This window comes from Festucalex cinctus, chromosome 7 (genome assembly GCF_051991245.1).
Source record: "Festucalex cinctus isolate MCC-2025b chromosome 7, RoL_Fcin_1.0, whole genome shotgun sequence".
Classification (NCBI taxonomy): domain Eukaryota; kingdom Metazoa; phylum Chordata; class Actinopteri; order Syngnathiformes; family Syngnathidae; genus Festucalex; species Festucalex cinctus.
In genome coordinates this window covers 5,957,485-5,981,430 of record NC_135417.1, presented here as the reverse complement: position 1 = coordinate 5,981,430, position 23,946 = coordinate 5,957,485, and the positions used below count along the sequence as shown (strand labels likewise).

The 23,946-nt window shown below is 38.4% G+C and overlaps 5 protein-coding genes across 7 annotated transcripts in view; 1 reads left to right on the top strand and 4 right to left on the bottom strand.

Annotated features, from left to right (window-relative positions):
- Nucleotides 1–558: 558 nt before the first annotated feature.
- LOC144022811 (urokinase plasminogen activator surface receptor-like) lies at nucleotides 559–4,010 on the bottom strand. Its single transcript, XM_077527938.1, has 5 exons — nucleotides 3,963–4,010; nucleotides 3,749–3,868; nucleotides 2,910–3,056; nucleotides 1,269–1,379; nucleotides 559–1,189 (listed from the first exon to the last, which is right to left on the bottom strand). Exons 1-5 carry the CDS (start codon nucleotides 4,006–4,008, stop codon nucleotides 972–974), a joined length of 642 nt encoding a protein of 213 aa, XP_077384064.1. The 5' UTR covers nucleotides 4,009–4,010; the 3' UTR covers nucleotides 559–971.
- Nucleotides 4,011–6,173: 2,163 nt separating this feature from the next.
- LOC144022523 (ly6/PLAUR domain-containing protein 3-like) lies at nucleotides 6,174–10,033 on the bottom strand. Its single transcript, XM_077527395.1, has 5 exons — nucleotides 9,969–10,033; nucleotides 9,762–9,881; nucleotides 8,715–8,861; nucleotides 8,511–8,621; nucleotides 6,174–8,433 (listed from the first exon to the last, which is right to left on the bottom strand). Exons 1-5 carry the CDS (start codon nucleotides 10,009–10,011, stop codon nucleotides 8,225–8,227), a joined length of 630 nt encoding a protein of 209 aa, XP_077383521.1. The 5' UTR covers nucleotides 10,012–10,033; the 3' UTR covers nucleotides 6,174–8,224.
- A 184-nt stretch (nucleotides 10,034–10,217) lies between these two features.
- On the bottom strand, nucleotides 10,218–18,450 carry smg9 (SMG9 nonsense mediated mRNA decay factor). Its single transcript, XM_077526785.1, has 13 exons — nucleotides 17,996–18,450; nucleotides 17,788–17,862; nucleotides 17,332–17,563; nucleotides 17,146–17,243; nucleotides 16,957–17,069; nucleotides 15,082–15,193; nucleotides 14,892–14,987; nucleotides 14,709–14,794; nucleotides 13,082–13,188; nucleotides 12,894–13,001; nucleotides 12,090–12,215; nucleotides 11,874–12,021; nucleotides 10,218–10,817 (listed from the first exon to the last, which is right to left on the bottom strand). The coding sequence occupies exons 1-13, from the start codon at nucleotides 18,296–18,298 to the stop codon at nucleotides 10,739–10,741; spliced, it is 1,683 nt and encodes a 560-aa protein (XP_077382911.1). The 5' UTR covers nucleotides 18,299–18,450; the 3' UTR covers nucleotides 10,218–10,738.
- LOC144022201 (uncharacterized) lies at nucleotides 18,417–23,430 on the top strand. Of its 3 annotated transcripts, none has more exons than XM_077526788.1 (2): nucleotides 18,417–18,893; nucleotides 20,206–23,430. In XM_077526788.1, the coding sequence occupies exon 2, from the start codon at nucleotides 20,322–20,324 to the stop codon at nucleotides 21,705–21,707; it is 1,386 nt and encodes a 461-aa protein (XP_077382914.1). In that variant the 5' UTR covers nucleotides 18,417–18,893; nucleotides 20,206–20,321; the 3' UTR covers nucleotides 21,708–23,430. The 3 variants fall into 3 exon arrangements, with proteins under 3 accessions (XP_077382914.1, XP_077382915.1, XP_077382916.1); XM_077526789.1 differs by having other exon boundaries at nucleotides 18,468–18,543; XM_077526790.1 differs by lacking the exon at nucleotides 18,417–18,893 and adding an exon at nucleotides 19,501–19,794.
- kcnn4 (potassium intermediate/small conductance calcium-activated channel, subfamily N, member 4) overlaps nucleotides 21,519–23,946 on the bottom strand; it is a 33,833-nt gene continuing 31,405 nt past the window's right edge. Inside the window, exon 9 of the mRNA XM_077526786.1 lies at nucleotides 21,519–23,781. Within this exon, the coding sequence (XP_077382912.1) occupies nucleotides 23,778–23,781 (4 nt within the window). The 3' untranslated portion in view covers nucleotides 21,519–23,777. The remainder of the gene's footprint in view (nucleotides 23,782–23,946) is intronic.

Below are 23,946 nucleotides of genomic sequence, written 5' to 3'. Positions count from 1 at the left end.
TGATGACACACCTTGACAGTTTTATGTTTTATGATGGCGAACGTCTGTTGTTTGTAAATTATTGACTACATCGCAACAAATGTTTTCCACATTCTTTTAAAATAATCACCTCATTGTTTACTTTTACAGTGTTCAAAGTTCTTGTTTATAAAGGAAAGATAAAATAAATAATGAGGGGGAAAATGAAATCAAAAACTAAACTTTATCTTTATAAATACAGCAATATATTTCTAAAACTATTTTTACAGTATATATATATATATATATATATATATATATATATATATATATATATATATATATATATATATATATATATATATATATATATATATACATATATATATATATATATATATATATATATATATAATTTTTATTTTCATTAATGTGGTATTTTCAACCCTTTGTAATAGTAGTCGTCAAGAGCAAAAGTCAGATAGGAAACATTTTCACATTTTGTCAATTTAATTATCTACATTTTGTGTTATGTTTGTTGTTGTACAAACAGTATCACATAACAGTGAGTGAGTACACAACTCACATTTTCGTAAATATTTCATCATGGTACATCTCTATTTTTTATTAGAGAGGTAAGCAAGCATCAAGAGAAAAAAGAATTTCATTTCACAGTGTGAATCTTATTGTTTTCTGTGCATATGACAATCAATTTCCTTGATTCCTTGAGCAATTAAGAAATGACACCTTGCTAACACAGTATGGAAAACAGTCAGTGTACAATTTACTGTCCCCTCAAAATGAACTGTTGGCAACAAAAGTGAGGACACCCCTAAGTGAAAAGGTCTGGGGAGCAGGTGTGTTAAATTTAGCATAATCACTCTTTCTACTGGTCACTGGATGGCACCTCATGGAAAATAACTAATTTGAGATCGAGAGAATTATTGCTCTACATAAAGAGGAGCACCTTGAAACTGGGCTACAAAGATGACACAGCAGAACTGGCCTGTGTGTCAAGGCCACATCATGAAAGAGAGCAGTGGCCCGACCAAGAGAAGGAGGCCAACTGTTGCTCTGCTGCCGCTGTTGCAGTAGTTGCCCTCACAGCAGCTCATTTGGGTTCCAACCTTGAATTGGCTACTTCCCGTGTAGCGTCCCAGTTGATTCAGATTGGCGCATACCTCCTCAGAGGCGCAGCCCTTCAAGCTTGTCGTTTGGCCCCCGCTTTCCACTGAGAAGCAAAGTCATGTTAGTGGGCTTCCATGTGTAATGTTTTCAGAGAGGAGGAGAGTTTTGCCAGGACGTGTTACCTGTCATTGAGATGCAGTGGTACTCTTCGGCTAGACATTCCAGAGTGGCGTCGCACTGTTGCCCATTGCAGGTGTAGCATTTCTTACCATTGGGCTTGGCCAAGATCTCTTCTGTAAGATAAAATCATTTAGTGGTACTTTAAGTCTCTGACAGTTTGGTGCTTTACTCACCTGGCTTCAGTCCAGGAAGCGAATATTAAATTTTCACTCAGTGATTACTGAGTGTGAATGATTGTCTCAACTCAACTCAACTTTATTTATAAAGCGCTTTAAGAACAGGCGTTGCTGTATACAAAGTGCTGTACATAAACATCAGTTTTGCAGTAAACAAGAACAAAGCAAACATTTTGAAGTGTGAATACAGGGTTTTTTTTGTTTTGTTTTGTTTTGTTTTTTACAAGTAAATACATTATACATCAGTGAACAAATTAGAAGTAGTGAATAAAGAGATAAATAAATACATAAATAAGTAGACTAAACCACAAAACACCGAGAACAAGTCACATGTTGCGCCAAAAGCCGAGGAATACAGATGTGTTTTAAGACGTCTTTTGCACTTCATTTGAAAAGAAAAATAAACGGTTCCTGTTACCAGTGTCCAACATAATACGCTAATGACAACTCGTGGCAGAAAATTACCTCAACACAATACTCAGTATTACACTCCTTTTTACTTGTAGTATGTCTTTTTAACTTAAAATAAGTGTAAAATATTTTTTATATAAATTTTTGTATTAACTAAAAGATAAAACCATATTGTGAAATAGGGAAACAGATTTGTCCATTTCTATGATAATTAAAAAAAAATGTATATATGAAAAACTTTCAAAATTTAAAAAGAAAAAATTGTGGTTATTGATTCATGAGTAATCATGAGTTAACGATGGAAATAATGTCCATATTAACTCATTCACTCCCAGCCATTTTCACTGAAGCAAACCCCTTCACTCCCTGTTGTTTTGCTGGATTTTGACTGATTTTGATTTGCTTCATTGGGTAAAAAAAAAAAAAAAAAGTAATATGGTTAATCTCTTATACTCTGCTGCCACCTGCTGGCCATTTTTGTAATAACTACCATTGCTTTAACCATTATCTTTAGTTTAGATGCTACATCAAAGACTTCTGTATGCTCTAGCATAAAAAAAAAACAAAAACGTATAAATATGTCTTTGGGACACTGGTGATATTTAAAATAAAACGTATTTATACGTCATTGGGAGCAAATGAGTTAATTCATCCATGCTTCTAAATAACAGCAAGGTGACCAAAAACCACTGAAAAGTTTAGAGGTCAAATTTAGTTCACCTGGAAAGATTAGTGTATTTTGAGTTCATGCTGAAATTTCACCCAATTTTGTCTTGTGCGTTTTGTTTTTTCAAACATTCAAAGGTGGTGAGCGCAGCTGTGTGGATAATCAGAACTACAATACAACCTCGATGACATTTACGCAACAAACCCGAGGACAGCTCGGACTCAACCCCTCAGATCTCACATTCTGAATTCTGAAAAAGCTCCTCAACTCAATTTTCATTTCTCTTTTGATTAACACAGCACATTGGCCAATCTGCCATTTCATTTCTATGCTTCATTTGATTTTATTAAGGCAACAAAAAGTTCCAGTAAGCAATAAAAACGCGTTACCGGGTGCAGGAAAGTCGTTGCACAGGTTAGTGGTGCAACACTGGCTGGTGATAACACTCCTGGACACTCCAAAGTTGACCGAGCCTTGTGCACATTCTTCAGCGAAGCTGCAGTGTTTCCCATTGACGTCCGAAAAAAGTGAGCCACCTATTAAAATAATAATGATAAATTCACCACAAAGAGCTCAATAAAAGTCAAGATCCACATTCTGGGTGCAGTACAGAAGGGAACCACTACCAAATGAGGAGAATTTCAAAGACAAAATATTAGAATTGATCTTTTCAATGTAGATCTCAGTTTGTCGCATTTTGGGGGGAAATTTATTTGATAAAATCCAACAGCAAAAACATACTTGTCTTGAAAGGCAATTTAAAAAAATTTTTTTTGGGGGGGGGGTTGTACTATTTTTTAAGTTTATTATTTAAAAATAAATAAATAAATAATAATAATAATAATAATAAATTAAAAAAATGAACAAGTGTATGGTTTGTGCTGCATTGAAGACACCTTTTTTTTTTTTTTTTTTTTTTTTTTTTTTTTTAATTGCTCAGTTTCTTAAACCCGAATATTAGATTTGGCAGAGGCATCTTTTGTTGAATTACATTTATAATTTTTTAATTAAAAAATACACAAGTTTCCTGATGTAAACATCATTAAGCATATAATTTAGGATAAGGGTTTAGTAAGTGATTAAATTGAGTACTTTTACTTTTACCAAAGTATTTTTATTTTTTTTGCAAATAATTGTACTTTTACTCCAGTACAGAATGTCAGTACTTTTCCCATCTCTGCCAACCACTGCATGAACCACATGCTCAATATATATTAATATACTTTACCTGCATAGGTTTTTTGTCTGATTGCAATACAACGATCCGCCAATGGAGGGCAATCTTTTGATCTGCCAGTGCAGGGGATTGAGCTTTCCGATAAACACTCATAACACCTGAGCGTGTAGACTGGGAAACACAGAGCATCACAATACATTTACTTTAGTAATAAGTTGAAGCTATTAATTACCTTAAACATCCACACGCACACGCACAAACTTACCTTTAGGAAGGAGTAAAATCCCAGCGAGTAGCAGCAGGTGATGCATGATGTGTGATGGCAATCAAGTGACTTTTGGATTTGTTTCCCCTTTTTATAATCAACTTTTTTATCGCTAGACCACTCCCACCCGTCCTCTTCTTCACGTCATATGCGTTCATCCATCCATTTTCTTAACCGCTTACTCCTTACAAGGGTCGCGGTGGTGCCGGAGCCAATCCCAGCCGGCTTCGGGCATTAGGCGGGCACACCCTGAATTGGTTGCCAGCCAATCGCAGGGCACACAGAGACGAATAACCATCCAGACACATGCAAGCACACCTAGGGACAATTCAAAGCGCTCAATAAACCGGGTATGTCTTTGGAATGTGGAAGGAGACCGGAGTACCCGGAGAAGACCCATGCGGGCACGGGGAGAACATGCAAACTCCATCCAGGAAGGCCGAAGCCTGGACTTGATCTTGCGTCCTCAGCATTGGGAGGCGCTGGTGCTAACCAGTCAGTCACCGTGTCGCCCGTGTGACGCATTATAAATTGTAAAATATGATAACAGAGACCACGAACTGTTGAACAGTTCGAGCTGTACGTCAAGCAAGAATTGGAAGTAATTCCACCTACAAAGCTTCAACAAATTAGCGTCCTCAGTTCCTAAATGTTTATTGAATGTTGTTAAAAGAAACACATGCACATTAAATTATTATTTCAAGAGTGTTGCGAGCTGGACTTAGCAAAACCGTCTATGATTGACGCCCACAATGTTGAGGCCAGTAAAATGTTTCTGGAATATGGTTGACCTTAAGTGTTGTTTTTTGTTTTGTTTTTTTATAAATAAACCTGAATTTTGATTTTTTTTTCTTTTTTATAATTTTTTATTTTTATTTTATTTTATTTTATATATTTTTTTTTACACAGAAGAACACCGTTTTTCACGTTTATTTTATTTTATTTTATTTTTTTTAAATTATTTTTGTCACACTGCCAATATGTGACGTCCCAAGAAACAGCATCCTGTTCAGGGTTCACAAAATGCACATGCCGGAAACTGCCACTGATTACACACCTTTACAAGATATGTTTTATGATGGTGAACATTGATTGTAAACTTTTAGCTAGATCTCAACAGATGTTTTCCGCATTTCGCAATCTTTTAAAACAAGCACCTCATTGTCTACTTTTAAAGTGTTCAAAGTTATAGTTTACAAAGGAGAAAAAGTGTGGAATTGATTTATTGATTGTAAATTATTAGCTACATCTTAAGAAATGTTTTCTACATTTCGCAATCTTGACAAAGCACCTCATTGTCTACTTTTTAAGTGTTCAAAGTTATTGTTTAAAAGGTGCATTGTGTCACGTCGAGGAGAAAAAAAAAGTGTGGCATTGCAATTTTATTAGAATTAAGTTGTAGTAAGGAGGAAAAAAAATAAAAAAATATAACTGATATTGTGTTTCTCTATTTTTACAGTGTGATACGCTATTTTTTTCAATAGCCATTTTGTCACTTTAATTAACATAAATATTTTATCGTGGGACAACTAAGAAATGACACCTTGCTAATACAATATGTAAAACAGTCAATTTACTGTCCCCTCAAAATGAACTGTTGGAAACAAAAGTGAGTACACACCTAAGTGAAAAGGTCAAATCTCAGTGTCGGGTATCAGTGGGCAACAGGCGTGTTCAATTTAGTACTATCACTTTCATTCTCTTATCTTACTAGTTACTGGAAGTATGACAACCCATGGCAAATGATTCATTGATATCAAGACAATTATTGCTCTACATAAAGATAAACTTTAATTCACAGTGAGTACACCACTCACATTTTCATAAATATTTTATTATGGGACAACTAAGAAATGAAACTTACTAACACAGTATGTAAAAGAGTCAGAGTGCCCTCAAAATGAACTGTTGGCAACAAAGGTGAGTACACCCCTAAGTGAAAAGGTCTAAAATCTCAGTGTTGGGTGTGAACGGTTAGCAGGTATGTTAAACTTAGTATTATCACTCTCGTTCTGTATTTTATTAGTCACTGGAAGTATGGCGCCTCATGGCAAATAACTCATTTGCGATAAAGAGAATTATTGCTGTACATGAAACTGGGCTGCGAAGATAATACAGCAGTTTGACAGGACAAGTTGTAGGCTACTCAGAACTGGCCTTTGTGTCAATGTTGTGTGCTGGAGGTTGGATCCCAAACTGCAGACACAAACAAGATTTTAACTATTTATTCACATCAAGAGGCGTGGAACAAATTTGACTAGACTAGAAACAAAGAGAGTTGCACAGAGGAACAGAAAGCAATAATCCGGCAAACGCAAACACTTCTCAAAACGTTGCTCAGCTGCTTACAGGGCGACGCGCAGTGATACGAACGAACAGAAAAATAGTGCCCGGCGGTAATGGCGTCTGACTTTTTTCAGAAAGGAGTTTAGTGTGCAAATGTATCACTCTTTTGAACACAAATTGTTTTTAGAGAAAAAAAAAAACGCTTTATTTCCGTGACCCAAGCCAACTTGCCGGACTATTTTCTTCTCGTCCAACACCGGACCAGAATTCGTGTCACAGAACGCTGTCAGGGGTAAGTCAGTGCTGATCGCACACACTGGAAGTGAGGATGAAATAGAGACTCATGTAAAAAAAAAATCCGAACTCTCCCTTTAAGTGTGTGTGAATGTGTGTGTGCGTGCGTGGGTGTCTGTGTGTACAGTAGAAAACCATCTCCCACGCTTTTTATTTTATTTTTTATGTCAGACTATCTACGTGAACGTCCCAGCAAGAGCATCCTGTGTGGTTTCACAAAATGTACATGCCGGAAGCTGACACTGTAACACACCTTAACAGTTTTTGATGTTTTATGATGATAAATGTTGGTTGTTTGTAAATGATTAGTTTTTTTATTATTATTGTTTACCTACTCAATTGGACATTTTCACACAATTCGATTATTATTATTATTATTATTATTATTAGTGGTGTTAAAAAAAAATCGATTCGGCAATATATCGCGATACTACAGCACGCAATTCTCGAATCGATTCAATAGGCAGCCGAATTTTTTAACATCCATTTTTGATGGAAAAAATCTTCAACAAAACGTCAAACTTTCATACCTTAAGCATGGAAGAATGTTATATTTTTATTTTTTATTTTTTTATTTTTATTTTTTTTTATATATTCTTATATATATAAAAAAAAAAAGGAAGAATGTTATATTAATGGAACATTAAGACTTAATATTTTATTTCAACGCTGTTCAAACATGAAAAATGTTACAACCTGTTTGTTAAATACAGTAGTTTACAGTTATAAATAAATACATTTTCATACAAATCTTACAGTGTACATGTACAAGTTTACTGAATACTATTTTCTAAATTTGAGTAAAAAAAAAAATAAAAAATAAATCGCAACAATCGACTTGTAAATTCATATCGGGATTAATCGGCATCGAATCGAATCGTGACCTACGAATCGTGATACGGATTGAATCGTCAGGTACTAGGCAATTCACACCCCTAATTAATTATTATTATTATTATTATTAGTAGTAGTAGTAGTAGTATTGTAAACAGAAATGACCATAATCTGTCTTTTTGTGTGTGTTAGTCTTTAGTCATAGTGTTTTTATTTTATTTTTTGAAAAACATGTAGCAAATGTATGACAAATGGAAACCAGAAAGACTCTTTTAAAATAATTCTGACAAGCAAAAAAAAAAAAAAAAAAAAAAAATGCCACTGTAAAAAACACACTTAATTCATTCAGTATTTAAGAAATGGTATAATCAAAACAGAAACATGAGACCTCAATTATTAGTAAGATGCGGATGGATTGTGACAATTTGTGAAGAAACGTGGCCGGTGTCTATCTTCACCACTTGACGGAAAATAGTGTAACGTTTTGTACAAACGCCACCAGCAAATGTTGACTGCGATGTCACCCGTTTATTCCTCTCATCAAAACTCCACTTTTAGCAGTGGCCGAAGCTAAAGAACAGTACAACAGTTCTCGAGGCTAGCAGGAAAAAGAACAACAACACTAAACCGCACGTCTCCCGCGAGACCTGTGTTGCGTTCACTCACGGTCAGACATAATAGTTCTCCACGTAAATGGCAACCCCTGAACACACAACCACTTAGTTCGTTTTACAACAATTTGATTTTCTTTCTTAACCAAGCATTAACTGTTAACTTACATACGGGGATGAACATTTAATGATATTTTACAATTTTTTTTTTTACTGGTTGTTCTACAAACCGTAAATTTACAGAAATACGTTACAGCGCATGATCAAAGAGAGCAGTAGTGCTACCAAGAGTAACTTGCCAGCTCTTTGTCTGCTGCCACTATTGCAGTAGTCGCCCTCACAGCAGCTGATTTGGGTTCCAATGAGGCCTTCCACCTGCTCCGTATTGGTGCACATTTGCTTGGAGGCACAGCCCTTCATGGTGGTCTTTTGGCCCTTGATGTCCACTGAGACACAAAGTCATACTTGTGTGCATTCGCGTTAATGTTTTCAGAGTGAAAGGGGAGATTTGTATTGCAGTTACCCGTCGTTGAGATGCAATGGTACTCGTTGCCTTGACATTCCACAGTGGCATTGCAATGTAGCCCATTGCAGGTGAAGCATTTTCGACCACTGGGCCTGGCCTTGCTGTAATCTGCATGATAAAATTATTTAGTTGTCCTGACAGTTTGGTGGCATCTGACTTAGCAAAAAAAAAAAGCTCCAGTAAGCAATACAAACGCATTACCAGGCGCTGGAAGGCTGTTGCACAGATCTGTGGTGCAACACTGGTTGATGAGTACGGTTCTGGTCATTCCAAAATTGACTGAGGCTTGTGCACAGTGTTCTGCTAAGCTGCAACTTTTCCCATTGATGTCAGCAATAACTGACTCACCTATTAAAAAAATGCACAGACCATAAAAGCTCAATTAAAGTGTAAGCAAGAATACATGACACCAGTGACTAGCTGTGTTTGGGCCTTTACTGGGGACTTATCTGACTTAATACACGTTTTAATAGCACATACAGTAACTAAATTATACACTCTAAAAACAGTTGGGTTAAAAATTACCCATAACATTTTGGTTTTATTTAAATAGAAGAAAAACTATGTTTTTTGTTTTTGTTTTTTGTTTTTTTTTAAATCAAAAGAGGTCAATTTTGGGGGGACTTGAAAAACAAAAATTTGGGTCATATATATATATATATATATATATATATATATATATATATATATATATATATATATATATATATATATATATATATATATATATACACAAAAGGGACGAATCCAACGTTTTGATTAATATTTTTTGGGGGTCGACCCAATATTTTGGGTTATTTATATACTTAATTGTAAACCAAAACGTTGGTCTAATGAATAACCCACCAAGCAACACCGCCACGCCCCCCTCCTTTATTTATTTATTCATATATTTATTTATTTATTTATTTTTATATTAAAGACCAACCCAACAATTTGAGTTACATGTGTAAACCAAAAAGTTGGTACTAAAGAAGAACACAAAACCCATTTTTGGGGGGGGGGGGGTTGTTTTGTGTTACTCATTAGACCTAACTTTTTGGTTTAACTCGAGCATTTGGGATGGTCCCTTTTTGACCTATTTTGGATTATTTTTGACCCAACTGTTTTTAGAGCGTAGAAGCAACCAAGACGACGATCATCTCGAGCGGTTCAGAATCAACTTATCAAACAACATGACAAAAACATAAGTAATACATTAAGATAAAATACATATACTGAAGATAAGCGGCTCGGAAATTGATGTACCTGAATACATAATTATTCTGAGTGCACTACACTGAGTCGCCAGTGGAGGGCACTCGTTAGTTGTGTCGATGCAGGTGCCTGAGCTTCCCGCTGCACACTCATAACACTTCAGCGTGTAGGCTGGAAATCACAGAAAAATTACATAATATGACGTTAATTGTAGTAATAAGTTCAACATATCTTAAATACACACGCACAAAAACTTGCCTTTAGGAAGGAGTAAAATCCCAAGGAATAGCAGGTGATGCATTATGTTGATGGCAAGCAAGTGACTTTTCATTTGATCCGTTTATACTTTTATATAGTCATCTTCTTCCAGAAGGAGTGTTTCATCCTTAGACCACTCCCATCCATCCTCTTCACTTGAAAAAAAAAAAAAAAAGTTAAAATCTCATACTCACATGCTAAAGGAAGAGGTTCACTTTTCTCTATTACACATGCATTGGCACACAATAATTTGCAGCCTGTTTTGATTTTTATTTTATCACACTGGTCAGCGGAGACATCAATCTTCCTCATCTACAACCTTGCATGTTACAGCTGCATTTTTTTTTTGTTTAAACATATAAATACATTTTAGAGTCAATTTAAGCCAGGTTACATTTTATTCAAAATCCCATACATGAAAGCTTTTCTTTTGATACCAGAAAAGTTTTGCACCGGCTGTTCACAACCACAATGGTGCAGTCACATTGTCCCATGGGTCAATAACGGACGTTTCATCATGTGTAGACATGCCCACTCAACGGCTTTGGCGACGCAGGGCGTAGCTCCCGCTGCTGAACTGCACCGATTTCCCTGGGAAAGAAGGTACGACGCAGACACACGTCCACGTTCCCAGGTGAGGTGATGTCATCCTTAGCCTGCGGCAGCCCATCCTTGTTTTTGCCTCAGGGGCTGAAAACTGAAAGCCGTGTATCCCGTTTGTGGGTCCTCCCGTGGCACGCTGCTTATGGAAAAACATCAGGACTCTGATTCTAGCCCAGCAAGCGGCTGTATTCGGAGAGGGCGGAGGATTTTTTGACACCGTCCCAGATTCGAGCGGCGTAGTGAAACCTGTAGAAACGGAAACAAAAACGCATGGCGGAAACTTTCACTCTTGTTGTGTCTATTTGATGATAAATACAGATGTGCATGATAAATTATTGTTTTTTAATGATCAAGATATCATTTGTTATCGAACACCAAAAAAAACATGAAGAATTGGTCCCCATTTTTTCCCCCTTTAAAACTTTAAATATACAGTACCATGATATATGGGCCTAAAACAGTCTGAAATCATGTCAAACAACTCATTCTACAAAAAAATATAATAAATAAAAAATAAGTTAAAATAAAATGGCTTTTCTGAATAAATACATTTTGATTTTAAATATTTGCCTGAGGGGAAACATCCTTACGATAGCATTTTATGTCATCTAAAAAATAAATAAATAAAATCTAAATTGTAAAAAAAATAAAATAAATAAAAAATAAACAGAAAAAAAACTAGGCATATATATATATATATATATATATATATATATATATATATATATATATATATATATGAGCCGTCAAACGATTACATTTTTTACCTTAGAATTTTGATTAATCACAATTATTCGCTTAATTAAAAGGCTTTAAAGGCTTTTTTAATCAACATTTTTTTCCCGCCAATTTTAAAGAGCACCTATTTTTGTTCATTTTTTCGACATTTAATGTTTTAGGACATCTTCAAAAAAATGTTTATCCACTGCACACGCTCATCCTCCTCTTTTTTTTAAATTAGTTAATTACTTGCATAATTTAAAATGAAAAAAAAAATTAGCCCAACAGTTTTTTTATGAACAAATATTCTGAATGTCATCCGCAAACATTTATTAAATGCTTGACTTTAACGCATGTATTCATGTTTATTGCTCAAACACAACCTGTGCTACCTTTATGGTATCCGCTGTCAGCTAAAGGATCATCTGTGGTCAAAATTAATAGTGTGATTAATCTGTGTAAATACATGATTAATGCGTTTTGTTTTGTTTTTTGTGATTAATTCGTTAACGCTTTAACTTTGACAACACTATTTTTTTTTTCCTTTTTCAACTTTAAGTGGGATACACAATGTTTACACACCAGTTCTTTTCAGTGAGGATGGTGTGTGACAGCTGACAACGGGGCATGGCCAGTATTTGGCTGCGCAGCTTGGAGATCATGGTGGAGAAAGAAGGGTGCCCCTTGTAACCCGGGAGCAGGGAGAAGAGGGGATACGTCATAGTGGAGCCTAAACAAAGCAAACTGGTGAGTTCAACACGGTTTTCAAGTTTGACGGCCACTTTGATTCTGCCTGACCTGCTTTCGTGAGATTATCCTCGCCGTCGCTGTCCTGCATGGGCAGCAGGAACATGTTGACTTCAGTTGGCATATAGTTCTGGCTCAGGCCAGGGAAAATATTGCAGTCCAGCATGGATAGTGAACCTAAAAATGATTCATTACATGAGTCAGAATTTGACAAATGTGTTTAAAGTCACACAAAAGTTGGGTTTGAACATATGAAGAAATCTTGTAAAGTATTGAAGTCATAATTGTGGCAAGCATTTCGCTTTCTGTTTCTTCTTATATTAACTCATTCACTCCCAAAAACGTATTTATACGTTTTTTAATGTCATTTTTTTTTTTTTTTTTTTTTTTAATGGAAGAGCATACAGAAGGCTTTGGTGCAGCTTCTGACATGAAGAGGTGGCTTAAAACAATGGTAATTACTACAAAAAATGGCCAGCAGGTGGCGGCACAGTGAGATCAGCCAGGGCTATGTTGCAACAAGCTCCTTGTGATAGTGTTTTCACCTGGAATGTGAATATCAATGAAACCTATCTGTATTCTAATGCTAATTGCTACAGAACGGAAACAGACACAAATATATAGTTTTTTCTATATATCTATATATTTGTTTCTTTTTGTATGTTCCATGTTTTGATAGCAATAGAACACAATATTCTGTGGGCCTTGTAAAATCAGTCAAAATCCAGTAAAACAGCCGGGAGCGAACGGGATTAAATGGGGTTGCTTCAGTGAAAATGGCTGGGAGTGAACGAGTTAACTGTAAAAGAAGCTTTAATTAACAAAGCACAGTAGTAGATAAGTAGACAAACATACTTTTGTATTTGAGGTGAGAGTGGGCCATTAATTTATCCACCACCATATGCATGTCCTTCAGATTCCTCGGGCAGAAATCTTCACGCTTGCTCTTATTCTGTAGGAACACTAGAAGCAGGAGAGGAGAGAAGCATTTTTATTCAAAGTCATCAAAAAAAGACGGATGGGCGAGTGAGTTAACGTCCCACCTATATGCGGATAGTACTCTGCGCCGTCCTCACTGCCGGATGAGCCCGTGCTGTCGTGGCTTGCGGACGGCGTGGAAGGTTTCAGCATTTCGGCCGTTTGAAGAAACCTAATAAAAAAAAATATATATATTATAATGATGATTATATTTCTTGCAGTGGTGGAAAATCAGGGCCGGCCAGCCAGGCCTGACCTTCCTTGATGGTGTAAAAATAATCAGAAGCATCGAACTCAAAAATACGGTGTCAAAATTAGTGTGTTAATTTTGAGTGAATTTAAAGTCCCTTTAACGCCACTATTTTTTTTTATTTTTATTTTTTTATAACGCGCAATTCATGACCACCCCTTACTTGGAAAGCCTGTAATGGGGGAATTCACATCAAAATTTAGCAGTAATCATTTTAATAATAATGCATATATTTGTAGAGACGTGTGTCAACGTGTATTTTATCATTTTAAATATGTGCAGAATTTCACAAGTTACTAATAGAAGATATCTTAGATTAGATAGCTCTTAATATGAAAAGAAAAATGCACTGAGTTGTCAACAATGCCTTACAAATGCAATTATGCCATCTGGTGGCAAAAATATGACCTCACAACTAATCAACATCACACTTGTTTTCTTACAGTACAGTACATCTTTTTAATTTTAACTCATTTTATGAATTATTATGAAATTACTGTGTCAAAAGATGCTGCCATATTTCTTAGTTTAACATTTTTTTTTCCCATTTTTATATTAACAAGAGTATGAAAACCAAGATTTTTTTTTTGTTTTTTTTTTTGTGGTAATGCTGAAAGCATCCCACGTTATTCGGATTTTTATTCTCCTCACTTCTTTGCCGGAAAACAACTACCACATAATACTTACGAATTACACGGTTCAAATTTCAACTTGCTTAAAAAAATTCACGCATTCCGGGGTATATATCGTCTGATTCTACATTACTTACAGTACTCGCACAATTTGACGTTAAATATCAACTTTTCCTCTCTTTTTCTCTCTCTTGAGAGAAAAAAAAATCGACTTTTCCCCCATTCATTTTTAACACATTCATTGCCAGACCAGCAAAAAAATGCATCATTTGACGTCTTTTTCCGTCAATGGCAGGGAAAGAGTTAATGGGACTGACATTGAACTTTTTCTAGGCCCACTTTCCACGCCCACTACCATACATACAACTGATCATCATTACCAGCTCTGTGATACTGCTAAGTTCTTTTTATTCATGTATCTTTCAACTTCAATTAAAACTTTGTAATGTTCACATAATTTATCTTTCAGTTTACTTCATAAGCATTCATCGACGCATTCCGCTATTGGCATTCAACTTTCAGCATTCCCACGCAATTTCTCCAGAAATTGTAAAGAACAGATAGCAAGTAGTCTGATGGGTGCATTGCAAGCCTGGATTTGCCCACGTGTGTCTTCCTTTAGACCAACTGCGAGAACAACATTACTGAGCTTATGAAACAGAAGACAAATATCCTCTCATGGGTACAAGAAGAAATGCCCAACATTCCTGAGAGGCGACCGGGTATGTTTTGGCTTATTGTCTCCTCGTGTCACTATGCAGTTGATATTCTTTTCAAACACAGCGAGGTCCCGGATCAACAAGTACCCACCTGTAGAGGTTTAAGTCAGTGAACCAGTCTTGAACCACAATGACCACATGGCAAACTGTAAACAGGAAGGAGGCAATCTGAAGAGACTGTACAGAGGTTAGCGGGAGGAAGTTCTCGTTAATTCAGAATTGCCTCATTGTCTTCAGGTACAAATCATATTTTTAGCACCGGCTGGCCTCTAACCTGCATCTCCACATACGTGTAAGGCAGATTGTATTCAGGGGGCAACTTTCGGTCGTTGTTGATGAGGTGGTCCAGAATGGACGGGCTGAGCATTGGCTGGGGAAACAAAACACTCGTTTTCAATCAATAATAAAGAGAAAATGCTCTCGCTAACTTCTTTTTATGCTCTCAAGTTGACTTTGATTCCCACCTGAGTGTCCAAGAAGATGATCCTCTCCTGCGTGATGAAGAAGTCAATTCCTGTGCTCTGGTTTCCACCTCGCTCCTTCATCTCTTGAGTCTGGGCTCTAAATACGTAGCCCCTGTGCACACCAACGACCAGGTTAGTCCCAAAAATGCTTTGCAAATAAACAACATTTTGAGGCTGACTGTAGTGCATCAAACTTTGCATAACCAATTTTGGAAATCATAACAGATGTGGAAAAACTTTTTTTTTTTTTAACTCATTTGCTCCCAAAAACGTATAAATACGTTCTATTTTATTTTTTACGTGTCCCAAAGACGTATTTATACGTTTTTCATGTTTTTTTTTGTTTTTGTTTTTTTAATGCTAGTGTATACAGAAGGCTTTGATGTAGCCTCTCAACTGCAAAAAAAACGTTTGAAGAAATAGTAGTTATTACACAAACGTCCAGCAGGTGGCAGCAGAGAAAAAAAGCTCCATTACTCACAATTCTAAACAGATTTGTGAATAATGATGAAACTATAGCTACATTCTAATGCTAATTGCTGCAAAATGGAAACAGATAGAAATATACTTGTTCTTTCCTGATGAAAGAAGCGACTTTAATCTTTCATTTGGTAGGTTCCATGTTTTTATAGCAATAGATCACAATTTTCTGTGGGTCTTGTAAAATCAGTCAAAATCCAGTAAAACAGCTGGGAGCGAACGGGATTGCGTCCGTGAAAATGGCTGGGAGTGAACGAGTTAATGGCAAAATACATTTTCAACATCTCTCGCTCTCGCTTTCTTACACTTGAACACTAATTGAAGGCTGGTGTGTGGGAAAGCTTCTAATCCAGTGGTGATAAGAAAAGGGCATCGCGCCAAGTGTGCAATTTGAAACTCTGCGCCACCGTTCTCACCTGGGAAACTATTTATGACTTGCTTAGCAGGGTTTTTTTTTTTCTACAGTTGAAGAAACCCACACCCGATAAAACATGCAGGTTTCAAATGTTGCATGAAGGCACTAAATTAAAAAAAAAAAAAAAGAAAAGAAAAAAAATAGCTTTTTGTTTGCACTAGAAAAATGCAGGGTGAACCACTACGCCACCATGTGTTCAAAGAGTGTACCTAGTTGAGATTTACTACACACAAAACTCCATTTTGAGAATTGATCCAGAATTATTTGTCGAAAAATGAAACTATTCACTGTTTTCGTGCCCCAAGATTCAGCCAAACAAAGCACTGTTTAATTATTTTGAGATGCCACAGAATGGTGCCAACGCCCTGTTTAATAGTCCACAAGATGGCACAAGAGAGGACTTGTCTTGGTGCGAATAAACTTACTGAACACACTTCTTAGCTGATATAATTACAAGCATTTATAGGAGGGCATAAATTATTATTATTATTATTATCATTATTTTGTGCAATTTTCAGCAGGGCAGTGTGGAAACACTACACAAATATAAATACATAAATAAATAAATTTCTGTCTCATTGTGTTTTAAATATTTGAAGCACCAAACCTTTTTTTTTTTTTTTTTTTTTGCAAGTGTTTGGAATTTAGGAAGAAGCAAGAGAACTTGAGAAAGCTGAAAATCAAACCCCTGACTTAGACGACAAGTCGAATGTCCCACCGTGGTGCACTACATGAAAAATACCCAAACAATTTTACTGAAAGTTGATGGAGGGGTGGCAAGTGTGCCCAAAATCTTGTGCACATGTGGGTTAAAAACATATAACGTTATATTTTTTATTTATTTATACTTTTATTATACTTTTATTTGCAGCCCAACTTGGCGCGATCAGCATTATACTGGGTGCTATTCTCGATGAAAATGCATAAACTGTAATTATGCAGTCACATAACTCAATCAACAAACATAACATCTTCTTTACCTTTGGTCTTCTTCGGGGGTGTTGGCTGATAGCAGAGACATGACGGTTGATTTCCCAGTTCCCTGCAGGCCAATGACTCCCACCACCAGCATATCAGTTTGGTCCCGCAGGTACTGCAGAACGTAATACAACATATAACATACTGAACGTTTAGGCATGTAAGGAAAGTCTATGCACTGATGAGTTCACCTCCATGGCACTGTCACACCAGTTCATCTGCTCATCCACCAGCTTGATGCTGTGCTTCATCTTCTCTGGTGGGATGAGTTTCGATTGGCCAACCAAGGCTGCAATCAGATCAGTATACATATATGACTTTCATTTTTTTTTTTCTTTTGCAATTTTCAGAGTGAAATCAATGATATTGTAACTCACGGTCCACAGCACTGCTTGTTGCAGCACTCATTCCTCGATTCTGGATCTGGTAGACGGGCTGGGTGGGTCGCTGGCCTTCCCTCTCCACTTTCGAGGGCCCGGGACCGGAAGGCAGAGGCGTCGCTTCTGGAGGAGTTGCCGGTTTCACTGTGTCATCCCGAGCCTTCATCAGCATGATCGGCTTGTCAAGAACTGGAGCTCCGCTGACTGGCGCATTCTGTAATGGCTTGGCCTTCAAAAGTGTCCAAAAAGGAAACAAGTCGGTAAATTATGACATTACCATCCAGATTGGTTTGTTAGAGGAGAAATTATTACAGCCAACTTAGACTAGCAAATGGAAGGTGTTTAATTGTTCTGTCTGGCACTATATGCCGCTGACATATTTAGATGAACAGATATATATGGTAATATATAGTTCTTGTGAGAAAGGGCTTCATTTGTAATTAACTAAAATACCCTCTCTCCGGGGGGTTTGGCCAGAATGATGGGGGTCTTCTGAATCATTGGACCGGGTGGTTCCTCACTTCCGTCCTAAAAAAAAATAAAAATAAAAAATAAAATAAAATAAAATAAATAAAAAAAATAAAAATGAATAATCACATCTTATAGTTAAAGAGCATGTGAAAAGGACGCCAGAAGAACAGATGTTATTGTTAAGCGTCACCCTTCGCTCCCTCGGTTGGTAATCTCGATCCCGACTGGGGCCGGACAGGTTCTGGCCTGGAGGTCCAATGTCGCGGTCGCCACGACGTCGCCTTCGCCTACGTCCCGGTCCATATATGCCAGGCTGGCTGTGTCCCGATTCTGACATGTTTACAACAACGGTAATAAAAAATGTACGCAAATAATCTCCACCCGCTTGATACTCTCTGCTTCCACAAATCAAACAAACATGTGTTTCAATAAATGTTGACGTTGTGAAACATATTGTAACATGAGTTGTTCCGGCACAATTAATCATCCTCATATTGGAAGTGTTTAACTTGACTGACACATAATATTAACCAGAGGAATAGCCTGTTTTTTTTTCTTTACGGTTTTATGGTTAAATTAGTTTAATATCGTAATCAGGGTCTCGTTCATTTGCGCAATTGCACCGCCGTGGTGCATTGTGGGAACAGGAAACCACTGCGTTATTTTTCCGGTTTGAAGGGTGCCGACAATGTGCTACCGTGACCGTCAACATCGCATTGGCTTCAAATCTACTGCAAGGTTGCTGTTGTTTGAAATTTCATAATGTGGATTAGTTTTAAAGAAGCACGTCCTTTCGACTTTTGCGCGCGCCATGCACAAAACCTACACTGACGCCATTTAATTCCAGACTTTAAATCCCCAGCTGCAAGTTATTTAGCTAACTGAGTCGAGTTGTTTAGGAATAATTAGAACCAACCAACACCCCTTTATCTTTTCTGTAGTAGGGTTTTAGTTGTTGTTAGGTCAAGGTGCAACCTTTAAGTTTATGGTTAATAATACAGAAGTGATCTGTATTATTCATCCCGATTAACGTGAGCTCCTGTTGCTGCTGGACCAAGTGACAAGAAATGCACAAAATCTGAAAAAACGTAAGTGAAATTAAGCTGTGATCGACGTCAGTTTTTGCATTGTCATAAATGATCAACATTGAGCTTTTTCACAGTATCTGTAATGGTCTGCCAGATTGTGTCAAATCATTTCGGATTGGTGTGTAGAGGCCAAAACAAAATGTCAATGTCTGCTCTCCTATTTCACAGCTCATTACAGATTCAGGGGCGTAAGAGTCAAAGGTGATGATCTTAACAAGCAAGACATTTTGTTGCAGAATTCAACACAGCTGATACAGTGGTACATGTTTAAAAAAAACATGCTGCTCATCGTTCACATTTTTTTTTATTTCATATGGACTTGAAATGCTTCCATTCTCGTTTGCTGAAAGTGCAATACAGCCCACTTCCAATTAGAGGGAATATGCAACAGAAATGTCTAACCCACAGATTAGGGACTAAAACTAGTAACCCTGGGATTACACCGGAAGCGTGTTCGTTACGTTCCGGCGACGCAGCCGATACGTTTCCATTCATTCAAATTGTTCAACCGGCTGCGTGTGCGTTGCGTATCGACTGCGTCTCAGCTGCGTCGTGCGACCTATTTTCTATTTTCGACGGACGACGCATCCGTCGACCTCCGTCAAATGGCAAGTTAGCACAGAACACATCGAGCGGGACAGCAAGACCAACGCGGTTTCAAAATAAATTTCCGGTTACTTTTCAGAATAAAACACTCGCCAGCTCCAATTTCGCAATCACGTCAGCAAAACGTCACAATGCTTAACGCTTAATTTACTGTTTAAACACCGGCGAACATGGACAAGGAGAGACTTATAACCGAGGTGGAAAGCAACAAAATTAGAATATGACACGGCACATCCTTTTTATAAAGACAACTTAAAAAGGAATGCTGCATGGAACGTCATAGCAGGAGTGGACGGTAAATTCATATCCGTGAAAACAAGTATCGCCAGGGGGTGTACTTGTACTTTAAACCTTTTCGCGCCACAAAAACTGGAGATAGGCTCTTTTACCAATATGTTTATAATGTAACTAAATACTCTTGTTATACACAGTATGCTACATGACTGCAGATTTAACAGCGTTCTGACATCAGGGATGGAGCTGGTACGGGATTAAAAAAGGGAGTCACATTCTCAGAAAACGATAGTTGAGTGGTTAAAGCAATGGACTGGCACGTGGAAGATCAGGGTTTGATTTCAGAAAACAATGGCCTTCTTCTCCTGAAGATCCTGTGGCCTGAAGAGAGGGGTTACTTTTAATTCCGAATTGGCGTTCGTGTTATCTCTCATGACAGATGAAAAATGTTAACACAAAGCTTTGCTTTCAGATTATCTGTTGGTCGCTTCTGTCTGAGGACTCGATTGTGATGAGGTCGCACAAGCGCAGGAGGATTCCGGTCGCTGACAAGCAAAATGCTGGGAGTGCGGTAAATGTTTCAGAAGAATGAGCACCACCTGCCACATCTGCAAGATCACCTTCCGACGCGTGATGTCGCTCTCCTTACACTTGGACAATGCGCACTGTCCGCCGGTGTGCTGTAAGTGCTCTCAGTCTTTCAGCACCGCGTGGGAGCTTAACAAGCATGCGCAAGAACCATGCTTGGGCTCAGCGGTCGAAAGGAGCGAGCTAGCGTCGGACGTCAACTACGATTGGGGAAGACCCCTGGACTCGGATGACGCGTACGAGATGAGTACGGACGCGTCGGCGAGCAACGCATCTGAGGACGATAGTGACTTTGACGTCAACGCAAATGAAAGTGAGCTCAGTGACTCCAGCTCGGCAGAGTCCACCGATTTCGCAGACTATTCCAGTCGAGGCGAGCCCGCCGCCCCTGCTAACAAGAACACCATTTGCGAATCGTGTGGCCGAGGGCCATTCAGGTCCCTCAAGCTGCATCTGCGCCACTGCATCAGGCTCTTGAGCAAAACCTTCCAGTGCTCCCGCTGCATGATGTTGTTTTCGAACGAGGCGGCTCTCAAGGAGCACCGCGCCGTCTTGTACTCGTGCGACAGCTGCGGCCAGGTGTTCAGTAACTTGCACCAGCACCGTCCGCACCAGCCTCCCAACCGAGGCCGCATACGCTTGATGTGCTTCTGCTCCGAATCCATACCCAAAACGTGCGCCATATGCAAGTCCTTGTTTTCCAGCGAAAAGTTCTTGTTGACCCACGTCACCGAAGTTCACACGTCGGTGGTCGGCACCAAGTTGTGCGTTGACACCAAACCGCCGGGTTTGACCGACAATAAGGCGTTCGCAGAGAGTCCTCTCCAGCCCGTCGTCAACACCAAGCAGGTCATAAACGGACAACTCCCTACGGATCATACGTATTCTGTTTCCGCTCAGGTCCAGACAAGCCACCACGACCCGGCATGTTCAACTCCGCTTCCCGCCATTCCGGCCTTGTTGGAGGACCAAAACCCGAAGTTGGCCCCCATAGAGCCCGCAAACACCCGGGTGCCGCGCAGCTGCCGGGAGTGCGGCGCCGTCCTACGGCAGCCCTCCCTCGCCATTAGCCACCGCTACCTCCACCGAGGCCGCCGCTCGCACCGGTGCCAGTGCGGCCGGGCCTTCAAGCACCGGCTGCACCTCCTGCGGCACTGCGTGCAGCACGCCGAGGCGGAGAGTTACATCTGCGTCAACTGCGGCAACACCTTCACCGGAGCGAGACTTTTAGCCGAGCACCTGAGGGGAGAGAAATGGAAGAAGGGAAAGTGCAGGATGCCCCTCGCATGCAGCTGTGGACATTTCTTTTATAGGGCATCTGCATACATATGGCATCAGATTAAAAACAATGTGAAAAGCAGATGTTTTGAAAATATCTATAAATGACGACTACGAGCACAAAAGTGTGAAAACCAAAACGGATGTCATACACGTTTATTTACCTTGTTTTGTTTGGAAAGTATGTGAAACTCATGTCACCACCCCACACCGTTTTTAATTCCAAGCATGTCCTGGACAGTTTTAATGACATGCAAATTTCTATTTTGACAACATAAAAGAATACAAGAAATTGCCACTTATTTTCGCAATATATACATAAAAACAAAAAACAAAATCCAGTTTATCCTCCCCAGAGAGATTGTTTGTCCATATGTGAGAGGTTTTCTCACGAAGTGCTTCCTTTCCAATGAGGTATCGCTTTTTGGCTTGATTGTTTTAGTGGAATCTGTGCAGTGAACCCCCGATATTCGTTGCCATAGGAACCCAACCTTGTCGTTAATATCGACAATCTGAGTATCTGACACGCCTGCAAAAAGGGGCCGTCATGGAATACAGATGCCACGAGATGCTAGCAAAGAATGTTAGAGCAACAATTACAAATTAACAATTAACAATTTTGATCATTAAGAGAGCTAGTTCAACTTAAATTTATCCAAATCCAGTTAATTTCAGCCTCAACAGTAAATATTCTCACATTTATATAATCTTGGAAATCTTGGTGTTTAATCACAATAATCCATTTGCAAACATCTGTTTTTACTTTGGAAAATAATTACCACGTTTAACTTGTTCTCTGTCATGTTACAGCCCAAACCAATAACTGAATCTTGAATCAATTTCTTTGCATTGTCAATTTGAAATAATGTCCTGCTTTTAAATAAATGGATGGAAATTAAAACGTTTTTTTTTCCCTGATTCATCAATTCATTGAGAATATCGACAGATCAGTTGATTTTTAAAATAATTGTTAATTGCAGCCTTAAAATTTTAAAACAGATTGCAATGCAACACCATGTTTGGAGCATATTAGCCTAAAGCTAGCATCACATTACACGTAAACGTGAAGCCAACATGAAGAGAAAGATGGCCACAAGACACCAACATGTTGGCAATTACCAATCAGCGGAAAGCTGTTGAATATATCAAAAATAAGGAAAATAATGCATATAACGACCCAATCGGAACAAGCTTATTTACATAATGATGACAAATTCCATGTGTTTAAGTCAGACCAACTACAACAGCTTAAAAAAATGCATAATGGACATTTCTATCCCAAATTATCATACAAACCCACTTAAAAAAAAAAGAAAAAAGTTTGGCATGAGATCTTTAGGGAATACAGGAAAATTATACTGTAAAAGCAGAAACATTCGTTCAGTTTCACTTTTAACAGTGCACAAGGTGCATTCAAGGAAGTCGGACGATAAAGCATTTTCATGTCATTTAACCACAAGAACTGCAACTAGACAAAATTTTCACCAAATAGCAGAGGATGGGTCCCAAAGAAATTTGCGGATTTGAGAATGTTAATAGCGAATATGCAGGGGCTCACTGTATATTAAATGTTGGGTGGTTCGATTTCTCAACTGTGATATTTCATGGGTGATGATGATGATGATGAAATGAAAAGGATATTTGGTGCACTACTGTAGCCAACCTGCTCAATGTCCACCAAGTGGCGCAGTTGGGCCACTGAGAAGCCAGCCATTTTGCACCCTGTTGTCAATGTCCCCACACAAACGCCCTCATCCCATAATGACTGTTTTACATTTGAGATGAACATGCCAAGATTTTAAATTTAAAATAAAGGTGTCTTCTAATGCAACACTGCTTTTTTGAAACGGAATTCTAACACCAATCAGTTCAAAATAAATAAGGTGCGTCCAATTAAAAAAAAAAAGTTTTAAATAGTGGCATATTATAATAATACAGAGCAAGTCTTGAAGCTTGGCAGTGTAGATTAGAAAGCTCTCGATGAGTTCCTCCACAGTCGTGACGGGTGAAAGATGCCCGAAGCTGGGCCTGAAGATGACCTCTTAGAAGCGCGTGCTGCTCCTCCAAATGGCGGAAGCATGTCGAAGTAGCTCTGCACAGGTGGAGATGATCGCCGCCTCCCTTTTGTAGGCATTGTCGGAAGAAAAGTTCTTTCCTGGAGTGCGTGCGGCGGTCGTGTCACCTGCCCCCATGGACCACATATACATTTTGTTTTTGTGCAGTATTGATAAATGTGACATAATAGTAGGATTATTAAGAAGGTGATTAAGTCAGGTAGTCCCCACTTAAGGACCTGGGTACCAAATGCACGGCCCGCCACTTTATTATGATGCCCCTTCTCGGCTAT

Bases quoted from the DNA above. Each gene is read 5' to 3' on its own strand.
- LOC144022811 (XM_077527938.1), bottom strand. From the start codon at position 4,008: ATGCATCACCTGCTGCTACTCGCTGGGATTTTACTCCTTCCTAAAG. The intron at 3,869-3,962 runs GTAAGTTTGTGC...TGTGTTTCCCAG, and splicing joins GATTTTACTCCTTCCTAAAG to TCTACACGCTCAGGTGTTAT. The intron at 1,380-2,909 runs GTAACGCGTTTT...TTTATCTTACAG, and splicing joins CAACGACTTTCCTGCACCCG to AAGAGATCTTGGCCAAGCCC.
- LOC144022523 (XM_077527395.1), bottom strand. From the start codon at position 10,011: ATGCATCACCTGCTATTCCTTGGGATTTTACTCCTTCCTAAAG. The intron at 9,882-9,968 runs GCAAGTTTTTGT...TGTGATTTCCAG, and splicing joins GATTTTACTCCTTCCTAAAG to CCTACACGCTGAAGTGTTAT. The intron at 8,862-9,761 runs GTACATCAATTT...TTTTTTTAATAG, and splicing joins CAGAATAATTATGTATTCAG to GTGAGTCAGTTATTGCTGAC.
- smg9 (XM_077526785.1), bottom strand. From the start codon at position 18,298: ATGAGGATGATTAATTGTGCCGGAACAACTCATGTTACAATATGTTTC. The intron at 17,564-17,787 runs GTATTTTAGTTA...ACACTTTTGAAG, and splicing joins CCAAACCCCCCGGAGAGAGG to GCCAAGCCATTACAGAATGC. The intron at 17,070-17,145 runs GTGAACTCATCA...TACGTTCTGCAG, and splicing joins GGTGTGACAGTGCCATGGAG to TACCTGCGGGACCAAACTGA.
- LOC144022201 (XM_077526788.1), top strand. From the start codon at position 20,322: ATGAGCACCACCTGCCACATCTGCAAGATCACCTTCCGACGCGTGATG.